Below are 12,485 nucleotides of genomic sequence, written 5' to 3'. Positions count from 1 at the left end.
TAAGCAAAGCTTAGTGAGCAAAATAATTATACATATACATATATAATCTACCTACTTGCATCACTTACACAACATCATACTCGGTTTAACATTTCGACAATCATACAACAATATTATGCATATACCATAAACCGCAAATCCACGAGTAGCTAATAATACAATAGCATACGATTCATAATTAAATACATTCAATACCTAATTCACGCAACCTTGGTTAACCAATTCGAACAAGGGAAACGGTACTTATAAGACCGTTGGAGTTCATAACATCCACTAGTGTTACTTACACACCGCGTAATCACTAATCCCCCGGGTGATGTCTTGAACACCGCGACTAACTCACCCTTACGACAATGTGGCGTCTTAAACACCGCGACGAATCCACACTTCATTCAATACAATGAGTGGTGTCTTAAACACCGCGACAATTCCACTCCCATGACAATGTGGTGTCTTAAACACCGCGACAATACCACATGTCAATTAAACAATGAGTAGTGTCTTAAACACCGCGACAATACCACTCGTCAAACATACAATGAGTAGTGTCTTAAACACCGCGACAATACTACTCGTTACCTAGAATGTGGTGTCTTGAACACCGCGACAATGCCACATTCACGCAACACAAATAAATAAATTATATACACATACGCATAATTATTCCACTCACCTTAGCACCAAGATGATGATTATGCACTTCCGATCTTCAAAGCAATCGTACCTAATACATAAGTACACATTCAATTACGCAACTAGTGGAATTAACCACAATACTTACACTTGAGCATTTAATGACCCAATATGCATTAAATAGCTCGACTATACCAAAACCGCCCATAAATGGCCAAGACTCAACTTTAATCACTAAAACTAGCGAATTATAGTCTACTAACTTCAACTAGAATAAACTTAGGATATTTCATACCCGTTTCATCCCTTTCGATCAACCTTGACTCATTTGACCCATTTTCAAGTCTTTCATCATTCATAAGAGTGCTAATGACTAGCAACTCAATTCAACACTTACAAAACCTCAAACACAAGAATGAACTCTAGGTTAACACCCTTTGGGTCATTTTTCACCAATTTAACCCAACTAGGTCAACATTACTCATCTTGACCCATTTTAACACTTAACCCTAAAATCGGGTCATCTTTCGCCAAAAACCCTAACATTAACCAAGTTAGGTCCTAAAACAACTTTTAACGCTAGGTTTGTGCATTAATCACAAGCATTACTATCCTAGGTCCATTTTGACCCATTTGACCAATTTTCAAGTCAATACACCCATTTGGGTCATCCACACCCAATTAACACCCATTTACTTATATAAATGTGTGCTAGCAATTAACTAACCTATTAGGGTTCATAAACATCAATTAGTACTATGAAACCCTAGGTTAGTTACCATTTAGTCTTCATGACACAATTTACCCAAGAACACTCCAAAATCACTAATAAATGGGTTTGATGTTCATCCTTTACTCCAAACCCTAACCCTTAAACAATTTACAACAAGGAATTAGGTTTAGAACTTACCGCCACAATCACCACGTAGCTAGTGACTAGATGAACAACTTTAGAACTCGCAATTCGACCCAAAATCGCCTCCTTCTTCCTTGATTCAAGCTTTCTCTCACTAAGTATCTCTCTCTCTCTCTAAAGTTTAGGTGGAAGGAGATAAGGTTGGTGGTAATGAAGCTATAACACTCCACAAACTGATCTTATGGCCTTTAGTTCGGATTCCATGTGATTTTACCAAAATGCCCATGCCATAAATTAAATAAAAAGAGGTGAGCTGTCAGCTCGATTTCGCGCGGCGCGCGAGTGGGACGCGCGGCGCGCACCCGCCCAGATCAGCTTCTTTCCTCGTTTTAAATTATGTAACGAAACCCCACCATCCGAATCACTTATAATTACATGTTCACAATAAAATACACGGGTCTTACAACTCTCCCCCACTTAGAATCGATCACGTCCTCGTGATCCACGTCACTTAACCACCCGGAACCACGCTCTATGGTACTTAACAAACGTTACGATCCGATTTCCATCACAAAATGTATTAACCCACCGGTTGACCCAAAAGTAAATACACATTTGCACGCATCCCAAAACGTGCAATACACACAATATCCGAAGTCTATAACGATAACTCAGAATACGCGAGAATGCCACGTACCCTTAGCGTACCCTTACCTAGTACAATGCTAAAAACAACCAAAATTCTCAACCCAAGGTCAACGACCCAAACGATGAAGACCGGACAAAAGAAAATCCTTACGGATAACACTTATTACTCAACATTCTTAGTAGCGCGCAACCACGACTAGTACACAGCTATCGTAAGATCGTAAGCAAGCGACCAAAAACCGTTAATGTCGAAAACTACTATTACTTACCACCACATGCACAAAACGGCTAAGTGTACAATTTACACGGGCAATTAACATCATAAACCTACATGTAACCACCTTGTAGTACACAATAATGGCCATTGTGTAACTATCACTCAAAGTATACGAGAATGAGGCATCGTGCCCTTTCTCAAAGTCCCATCATGCTATTCCCAAAGGTAACCAAACGGCTAACACAATCGAGCCAAGAACCACCCATATTGCGCATAGGCACAACAATAATCCCCTAGAAGAGAATCCGGTACGCACATCCCTTAACCGAGGGACCTTACCTTACTTGTCGAATACGTCAATTATCTCCCAATGAGATTTACCACATTACCACCTTGGTGATAATTTAAACCCAAAACCATAAGCACAACTTATTCCAAATTGTACTTTTACCACCGTCGACCAATGTAGGTCTCAACACTAGCTTCGTATCCATACGAGCATCATCCAAAGTAACAATACAATAGAGCACCTTCGTGCGAGGGTACAACTCCCCCACTTAAGACTCCGTTCCGTAACCACATAGTTGAATAATAGCATCCCGTGGGAGGTCCACTTATCCACATACACAATCGATGTCCTCATTGGTCATAGTCCTTGAATTCTCGCGAATTCATCCTTAACAATAAATCCCGACGATAAACACATATTCGCGTTCGCAGAAAGAGTGACCACTAACCTAACAACTAATTCGCCAAATCGCATTATCGTAATTCCTATAAGAGAGACGAGGTTCACCCGTCTTGCATCTCTTAATACACACGTCACCAAAACCTTGCTCCAACCCCGAGCATACGAAGGAATTTAACCTAACCTTAAACTCTTCAAACGTAGAGTTTACCACGATATACACAACCTTGCACTTGCAATAATCCCATTGCTATAGCTCATCAGTTTTCCACACGAAGACGAACACGCCCTAACATCCAAAACCAAAGCCCGTCTCCATGGCTTAGTAGAAAACATTTCCCAAACATTAAGGAATGCTTGGTTGCACCAAGTCTTACGCCCTGCGGTCGACGATCCCAACTCCAACGTAGGGTAACTCCGTTAGGAATGCTACCCGTAACAATACCACGTATTTACACTAATGCATTCGCCCCTCAAGTCGCATTCACATGAGTCAATGACTCAAACGCTACCCTAGTGCGCTGTCATCTTATCACTAGCCCCGCGCCCGTAAGGGTACGGTTAAAATATACGTTCACTTAAAACTTATTAGGTTTGGTAATGAGATCTAGGTCTCAATTTCATAACCGAATACATTGGCACACAACATCAATAATAGTAAGGCATATTTGCATCGAGAAGTGAAGGTACCTGAAACAACATCGCTCGGTGCTTCACCACCCATCGAATACTCGCGCTCTAACCTCTTAACCCGATCGGCAAACGCTTCCGAACACTCTGACTTTCGATGTCCCTCCTTCTGGCAAGCAAAGCACTTGATCGTGCTCAAAGGTGTACCCGTACAATCCCGTGCCAAATGGCCTCGTCCTCCACACTTAAAACACGTAAGCACCCAACCTCCAAACCTCCTAGTCTGATTACTAGCTAAATCGGGACACTCAGACCTTTGGTGCCCTTCCTTCCAACAATAAAAACATACAGTTTTACCCGACGGACAATCGCGAGACTTATGTCCCCGTTGCCCACAATTGTAACACTTAGACCCACCGGAGCCCGTTACTACCTTCCTCATGCTACTAGACGCCTCATTTACACTTCTACCTTGATCATTGAGCAACTCGGGACACTCCGACCTTCGGTGTCCCTCTTTATGGCAATGGTAGCACATTCTGTTTTCGTTTCTCGGCAGCGTGCACTCCCATATCTTGTGGCCCCTAACACCACAATTGAAACATCTAGATGTGTAACTTCCCTTGTTCTTCTTTTTCACATACTCTACGCCTTCAGGCGTACCTCTTTTCCTTTTACCCGAAGTACCATGTGGCTCTAGCCTTGCATGTACATCTTCGTCACCCCTACCTCGAGGTTTAGGAAACCTCTTCTCAAACTCTTCCCTTACGACCTTCGTCACTTGGTCTCGGACCATTTCGGTTACCCGTCCTTCGATTGACTCTTTGACTACTTGGCCAACTCCGTTGGCGACACCCGAGACACATTGTTCAATCGCGGCTTCAACCATTACCGCTAATTCGTTCTTCTTTTCATTAGTAGACCCTTCCGTTCCGTATTCATCTTCCATCTTCATTCTTAAGAAACAAAATAGATTAACCAATGAAACGAAAAGATATAACACGTATGTATAGGACATGTTGTTTAGTAAGTGGTTTTGGTGTGATATTTTATGTTGTTTAGGACATGTTGTTTCTTTGTGCGGCTTTGGTGCCTTTCAGTTGTATGTGTTTCGAGGCCTCATCTGTGACGACCCGAAAATTTTCGACCAAATTTAAACTTAATCTTTATATGTTTCCGACACGATAAGCAAAGTCTGTAATGTTGAAATCTTAAAATTTTTGAACTGTTTCATATATTCAATTGACCTTCGACCAGTCCCGACGATTCACGAACAATTAATTGTAAATATATATATGTGTGTGTGTGTGTGTGTGTGTGTATATATATATATATATATATATATATATTGATTTAAAATATTATAGGTTGCTCTTATTAAAAGTAATTATATAAAATAAAATAAAAATGATATTATGATAATTATTTAAGAACATATATATATATATATATATATATATATATATATATATATATATATATATATATATATATATATATAAAGTACATTAATTATATATTTTGTGATTTCGAATCTATTTAGTTAACGACTGTTATACTCAATTGCCATTCGATGGATATTACATGAGTAAAATACGAACTAATATTATTTTAATATAAACGGTGATCCAAAAATGAGTAATATAATGTATAGGCTTATTAAAAGTATATTCAGAATCTAATTATTAGATTTTAACACTTTTTATATTTTACTCAGGATCAAATGCAGATAGTTGATTTATTTTATATTTAATCAATTAAAGACTTTTATTTGTTACTGATCTACAACGGAATACGAATTAATATCTCTAATAAAACTATCGGTAAAAATTATAGAGGTTGCTCAAGTTTTCCACGTTTACATTTCAAATATTATTATAATCACAATCCTATGCCTAATTGATTGAAGGATTGGTTTTTACTGTACCTAATTGAATTCATTATTGGATGCTAATTCCTTTTCCCCACTATCTACAATGCACGGATTAGATATACATATACATGTGTTAGAGTTTATAGACAATACATCACGAGAGCATTATATCTCTTCTTTCTTATTGGTCCATCTTTCTTTGTTCATTCAATTAATAAACAGCCTAAACCAAAAACTCAATATATTTCCTGCTCGAGTCCTTCTTGCTCACCATCATCCGAGGATCAACACCATGATCACACTCTATCACAACCCACCAATCGAACCACCATGTAATTGTTCCTGTTTATGGTTACCAACACAAAACTCATAACTTTGGTGATTTCCTGCTTCTTGTCCTTGCTTCGGTTACAATCACGAAGGAGTAATTACAAAGATGAAATGATAAAAATAACGATACATGAAATAACATGAGGTGATGAAAGAATAATATTAAGGTACGTAATGATGAAGTAAGGATGCTAGCTGTTGTTAACAATTAAATACCTGTCATTTTTTTTCTCTATTCCGATCACCATATAACTATCATCATGATGGAAGGCTTCGTTCAACAAGACCCACATATACCCAAACCATTTTCCTTGTTCCTATTGAATGGGTTCGATCACCACTTTATCAAACCATCAAACCATCAAAACCGCTTGATATTTTTTTCCCTGTTTTCCTTCGAAGACTGCAGATGCAATACTTCTGTTACTATTTCAGTTCACAATCTCACAACTAACTACTGCTACAACACTGTTTCCCCTTCTGTTTCATATCGAACCAGACCCACCACCATAAGCTATTATGATTTCTGCCATAATTATGCTTCTCTTTTCGTTTACAATCAACCATCACAACTTTACACCCTATCACTCAATTCAATGTAAAGGTAACATAAATAAAGGATGAACGTGAGAATGATAATGATGATGTTTTAGTTAATTATTTATAAAAGGAATCGAAGACCAACCACTAATTCCTGTCGACATCAGCACACATGTATACAACTAATAATCTGTTAATTGATTTACGAATATGTTTAGGTCTAATTATTAGGTTATATAGTCTCTTGGGCTTGATGATGGACTATGTAACTTAACACTACAACGTGGACTTATTTTTAGTTGTTGGGCCGAGTAAATCGTTTGGGCTGCTATATTTTTTTTTGTTTTGAACCGTGTTCCTGGCCAAGAAATAGACTTACGAGTACTCTTAATATAACGTTAAGTTAATGATAAAGCATCGATGATATGATGATGGGTGTTGTAGGTTAATGATGATAATTAGGGTTAGGATTGGATTAGTATGAGAATGATGATGAATATAGTGATTAAATGATGATTCCAGTCGATTATAATGATGATATGGTACATAAAATATTGATGTTATGGTAAGTTATGATAATGATGTGAGATGGGAAAATAAATGATAATGGTTAATGATGTTCCAAGTCTATTAGTTTTAAGAAGAAGATGACTGTTATATAATAGTTAAAAGAAATTAGGATGGTAACTAAAACAGAAAAACAGCGGACAAAGGATTGGTTTGAGTGTGGGTTTAACGAGAGCACTCAGGTTCGAGCCTGAGTTATGGCATTTTTTTTACAAGAAGAAGACAGACATTAGTATTAGAATACATAGATTTAGTGTATCAATTAAATCAGAAATGAGGTGACAAATGAATGGTTAAAGGCGTTATCGGGTTAGCGGGACGTCGCAGGTTCAAACCCGGGCTTGGACATTTTTTTTAAGGACTACTTCTATGAGGTAGTATTACTATTACCATTATTATTATTATTATTATTATTATTATTATTATTATTATTATTATTATTATTATTATTATTATTATTATTATTATTATTATTATTATTATTATTATTATTACTATTACTATTACTATTATTATATTTATTATTATTATTATTATTATTATTATTATTATTATTATTACTATTATTATTATTATTATTATTATTATCATCATTATTATTATTATTATTATTACTACTACTAGTACAAGTATTACTATTAGTATTATCATTAGGTTATTATTATTAGTAGCATCATTAAGATTAAAACCATTATCATTAATATTAAAATTTATTATTATAGTTATTATCATTATTAGTATTATTATCAAAGCTATTAATATCAGTATCATTACTAAATCTAATTATTTTTAGTATTATTATTATCAGAAAAAGATACAAATTTTACTATTAATATTATTTTACCAAATAAATATTAGTTACATGAAAATATATTTAATACATATAATATAACAAAACTTATATTTTTTTTTATATACAAAAATGAATATATGAAACATATATATATATATATATATATATATGGGTTCAATTACAACTATGAATATTAATAAATATACATATGATATAAGTTCGTGAATCTGAGGCCAACCCTGCATTGTTCAGTTGTTCAATGTCGTCATATGTATTTTTACTACAAAATACAGTATGGTGAGTTTCATTTACCTTTTTACCCTTTATATTTTTGGGCTGAGAATACATGCGAAATTTTTATAAATGTTTTACGAAATAGACACGAGTAATCGAAAACTACATTCTATGGTTGGATTATTAAACCGAATATGCCCCTTTTTAGTCTGGTAATCTAAGAATTAGGGAACAGACACCCTAATTGACGCGAATCCTAAAGATAGATCTATTGGGCCCAACAAGCCCCATCCAAAGTACCGGATGCTTTAGTACTTCGAATTTATCATGTCCGAAGGGAGTCCCGGAATGATGGGGATATTCTATATGCATCTTGTTAAGGTCGGTTACCAGGTGTTCACCATATGAATAATTTTTGTCTCTATGCATGGGACGTATATTTATGAGAACTAGAAATAAAATTCTTGTGGTATATTAAAATGATGAAAATGAATGATTATGATAAACTAATGAACTCACCAACCTTTTGGTTGACACTTTAAAGCATGTTTATTCTCAGGTATGAAAGAAATCTTCCGCTGTGCATTTGCTCATTTTAGACATATTACTTGGAGTCATTCATGGCATATTTCAAAAGACGTTGCATTCGAGTCGTTGAGTTCATCAAGATTATTATTAAGTCAATTATAGTTGGATGTATTATGAAATGGTATGCATGCCGTCAACTTTCGTTATAAAGAAAGTTTATCTTTTAGAAACGAATGCAATGTTTGTAAAATGTATCATATAGAGGTCAAATACCTCGCGATGTAATCAACTATTGTGAATCGTTTATAATGTATATGAACGGGTCCTTTCATCATCTTTCCGATGAGTGTCCCCAAGTTTTTATATAAGTTATAGTTTTTTGAAAAATATAAAAAACATAAAAATAAAGTCAGACATTGTAATGCCATTATCACCACATATATACACATATACATATATGCAATCATCTTTAGTTCTATCAGTCCCCATATTGTGATTTCTAAATGATCATTAGAGCACGGGGTGCCGTAACGCATCAGTTCAGTGTTAGTTCAGTGTCTTGCTGATGACTGGACGCTGACTGGGCTGACATTGTAAACTGACATTGCTGAAAAAACAGGAGAATTGAAAATATGGTCAGTTCAGTATCTTAGAAAGAGAAAATATTTTATGTATTTATTATTTAATTTAATTATATATTATTAAATAAATATAATTATCTCTTTTAAATGATATTACTGTAAAAAATTTGATTTGTAAAATCTTTATCCAATATTCGAAACGGTCGATTGGTGTAAAAGTATACTAATTAATTATATATTATTAGATAAATATTTTATGTTTGTATTTATCTACAAATTTGATTGAGGAGTTGATATAATATTATTTATGAAGGGTTACAACACAATGTAAACATAAGTTGAGGGTATTAAACAAAAAGTTGAAAAAGTGTTTTCTTATTCCCCAATTTAAACCTAAAACTCACTGCACCACTACTCTGACCAACGATTTCTACCTGGAACTCAAAATTCGTTCATGAAAACACAAATACGTATCACATGAAAAATTCGTTCATGTTTGCCTTAAATAAAAAAAAATACTAGTATATATTAATATTAATTAAAAATAAAAAAGGCTGAAATTGTATTACAACGGATCTATTTTCAAATTTTGGGACCCACAAACGGTGTTAGAAGCAGCGTTGCTTCCTCGACGCTGGTCCTCAAAACGTCAAAGCGACACTGGCCTGGTGTGTAGTGACCGTCGGTCACAATCGACGCCGGCACCGACACCGGAAGTGACCCTTCCACACCTGATGTTCTTATAATCAGTTTGATGTTGGTAGCAAGAAAACACTGATGCTGATCGCCCGTTTCTTAAACATTAGACTTGTGAAACATCATAATTAAATCAACATTCATGAAAACGCATTTGGACTGAAATAAGAGAGTTGAGGGTACCCAATTCAACAAAGCATGAGTAGCAAAGATGTAAGAAAATAAGAAATTCATTCTAGATTTTATCATAGGAGATTTGTCGATAGCAAAATAAGAAATCAAAACCTAAAATTCGCGACTCTAGCCAAATCGCCACTCTGATATGTGAACAACATCCATGTTGTTAGGGTTAGGGAACTGGATCTTCATAGAGTGGCACAGATCAATTGATTGATTTAGTAGTCGTTCTTTAATCGTTAAATTGAAATCTGTATGCATTGATAAATTCAATATCTTATGCAACGCTATTATTGAGTGAGGTATTGTGCATAGATGAACGCTTGATTTGGTATTATGGAAGCAGATGTACGATATATTTGCTAATATTTGTATTAAGTTTGATATAATTTAAAGATGCTTTATCTCCAGGCGATTGTAGCTGAGAAAAGGAAAAACTAAACTACCACCGCCATCTTCAATGGTTCATCGTAAGTGCTCAACGATTTTCGGGCGATTGTTAATGAGTAACGATTGAATGGTTTTCAGTTGGTAATTTTGTCGTATGAAGCGATTCAAAAAACGTTTTAGGGTTATAATCGTTTGTTTTCACCCTTCTTTCTTCTAAAGTTGTGGTTTCCTCTATTGAAAATTCGGCTTACATTGCGATTAATTGACGTAATCGTATCAAAGTGCAGGTTCAAGCTTTATTCCTTTATGAAATTCTATTGTATTTATCTATTTGACTATATATGTTATTTGAGATCTATTAGCATATTTGTATCTGTATTTTTTATAAAGTAATTTGAATTTCATTTCATCTGTTTAGCACATTACATCATTATATGCATGTTATTCTGTTTTCAGAATAAGTTTGAGCTCTTAATTTTAGATGTTATTAGTGCTTTAGGTTATTAATTTAGATTGCGATTATTAGATGATTTTGTGTCAGTTTTGTAATATGAATTAGAAGTTGATATGTGCTCTGTTGAAGCTACAGCAAAAATAATTTGTTGTTTGTTAAAATATTCTGTTGTAGAAGCTGTTTCTTCCTGCGTTTATCTGAATCGACGTTGGTTTGCTTCAATTTTCAACTTGGTACCATTTTTGTTTAATTATTTTTCTTTAGAAATTGTTGTTTGTTTGATATTTGTTTTGAATAAGAATTGTAATTATATTGCTTTGATTAAGATGAGTAATCTTACAATGCAGGAACATCCCTATTTATATCTAAAATACAATGGCTATATCAATCTATACAAGGAAAGGAGCCTAAATATATTTATGGAATGTGCAGGCTGTCATGTGCTGTAATCTTTGCTGTAAGAGAGCCGTCGTTCTGCTGTAGCTTCAAAGGAGGGAAGTGATGAACTTGATTCTGATCCCAATTCTTGATTCTGTTTTAACACTCTCCCGCAAGTTAAATAGTGGGATTCCCGATGTTTAACTTGAGGAGAACGTCTTTGAAGAGTCTCCCGTTGACAGATTTTGTTAGGATGTTTGCTAGTTGGTCTTCTGATCTTAGGAATGGTAGAGAGATTATTTCTGCTTCGATTTTTTCTTTAATGAAGTGTCGGTCTATCTCGATGTGTTTGGTTCGATCATGTTGAATTGGATTTTCAGAGATTGCGATTGCCGCTTCGTTAACACACATGATTTTTATGGGATTACCTGGAGGAAAGCCGATTTCTGTTAAAAGTTTCTTGATCCATAGAGCCTCAGTTACACGATGAGTAATTCCTCGAAATTCAGCTTCAACACTTGATAGGGCGACAACCTTTTGTTTCTTGCTTTTCCAAGCAACCAAATTTCCTCCAACAAGTGAAAAGTATCCGGATGCTGACTTTCTGTCTCCCTTTTCTCCTCCATAACCCGCATCAGTAAATATTTGTGTTTCTAAGTGGTTGTTTTTCTGGAACAAGACCCCGTCCCCTGCTGTGCCTTTGAGGTATCTGATAATCCTCCATACTGCATCCATATGATGTTGAGGTTGGTTCATGAATTGACTGACAACTCTGACAGAATGTGCTATATCAGGACGAGTATGAGCCAGATAAATGAGTTTTCCCACGATCCTTTGATATTGACTTAGATTAGCTGCTTTGACCTTGGTCTTATCTTCCATATATAATCTTTGGTTTGGGATCATAGGAGTATCCGCAGGTTTACAGTCGACCATTCCTGTTTCAGCAAGAAGATCAAGTATATATTTCTTTTGACATATAAAAAACCCCCTTTGTGAACGTAAGACTTCGATTCCCAAAAAATATTTAAGTCTTTCTAGGTCTTTCATTTCAAATTCTTTAGAAAGGTTAGTTTTTAAATTTGCAATTTCTTCCTGATCATTTCCTGTGATAATCATGTCGTCAACGTAAATAATGAGACATGTGATAAGGTTTCTGATATGCCCAAATCGGACGGTTTATTTATGCGGTGTCGTTAGGTCGCAAAATGTCAATTCAGGATATCAACAGAAGAAGCCGATTGTTTAATTTATATATGCTGGGCCTAAATC

General features: G+C 35.2%; 1 protein-coding gene across 1 annotated transcript; it reads right to left on the bottom strand.

The window, feature by feature from the left end:
- Window positions 1-9,700: 9,700 nt before the first annotated feature.
- LOC139841967 (secreted RxLR effector protein 161-like) lies at window positions 9,701-12,149 on the bottom strand. The gene is made up of 2 exons (XM_071832152.1): window positions 11,642-12,149; window positions 9,701-9,912 (listed from the first exon to the last, which is right to left on the bottom strand). Exons 1-2 carry the CDS (start codon window positions 12,147-12,149, stop codon window positions 9,701-9,703), a joined length of 720 nt encoding a protein of 239 aa, XP_071688253.1.
- Window positions 12,150-12,485: the final 336 nt, after the last annotated feature.

Source organism: Rutidosis leptorrhynchoides, chromosome 1 (assembly GCF_046630445.1).
Source record: "Rutidosis leptorrhynchoides isolate AG116_Rl617_1_P2 chromosome 1, CSIRO_AGI_Rlap_v1, whole genome shotgun sequence".
In the NCBI taxonomy this organism is placed as follows: Eukaryota; Viridiplantae; Streptophyta; class Magnoliopsida; order Asterales; family Asteraceae; genus Rutidosis; species Rutidosis leptorrhynchoides.
The sequence above is the reverse complement of the archived record's forward strand: the minus strand, read 5'-3'. Positions and strand labels throughout refer to the sequence as shown.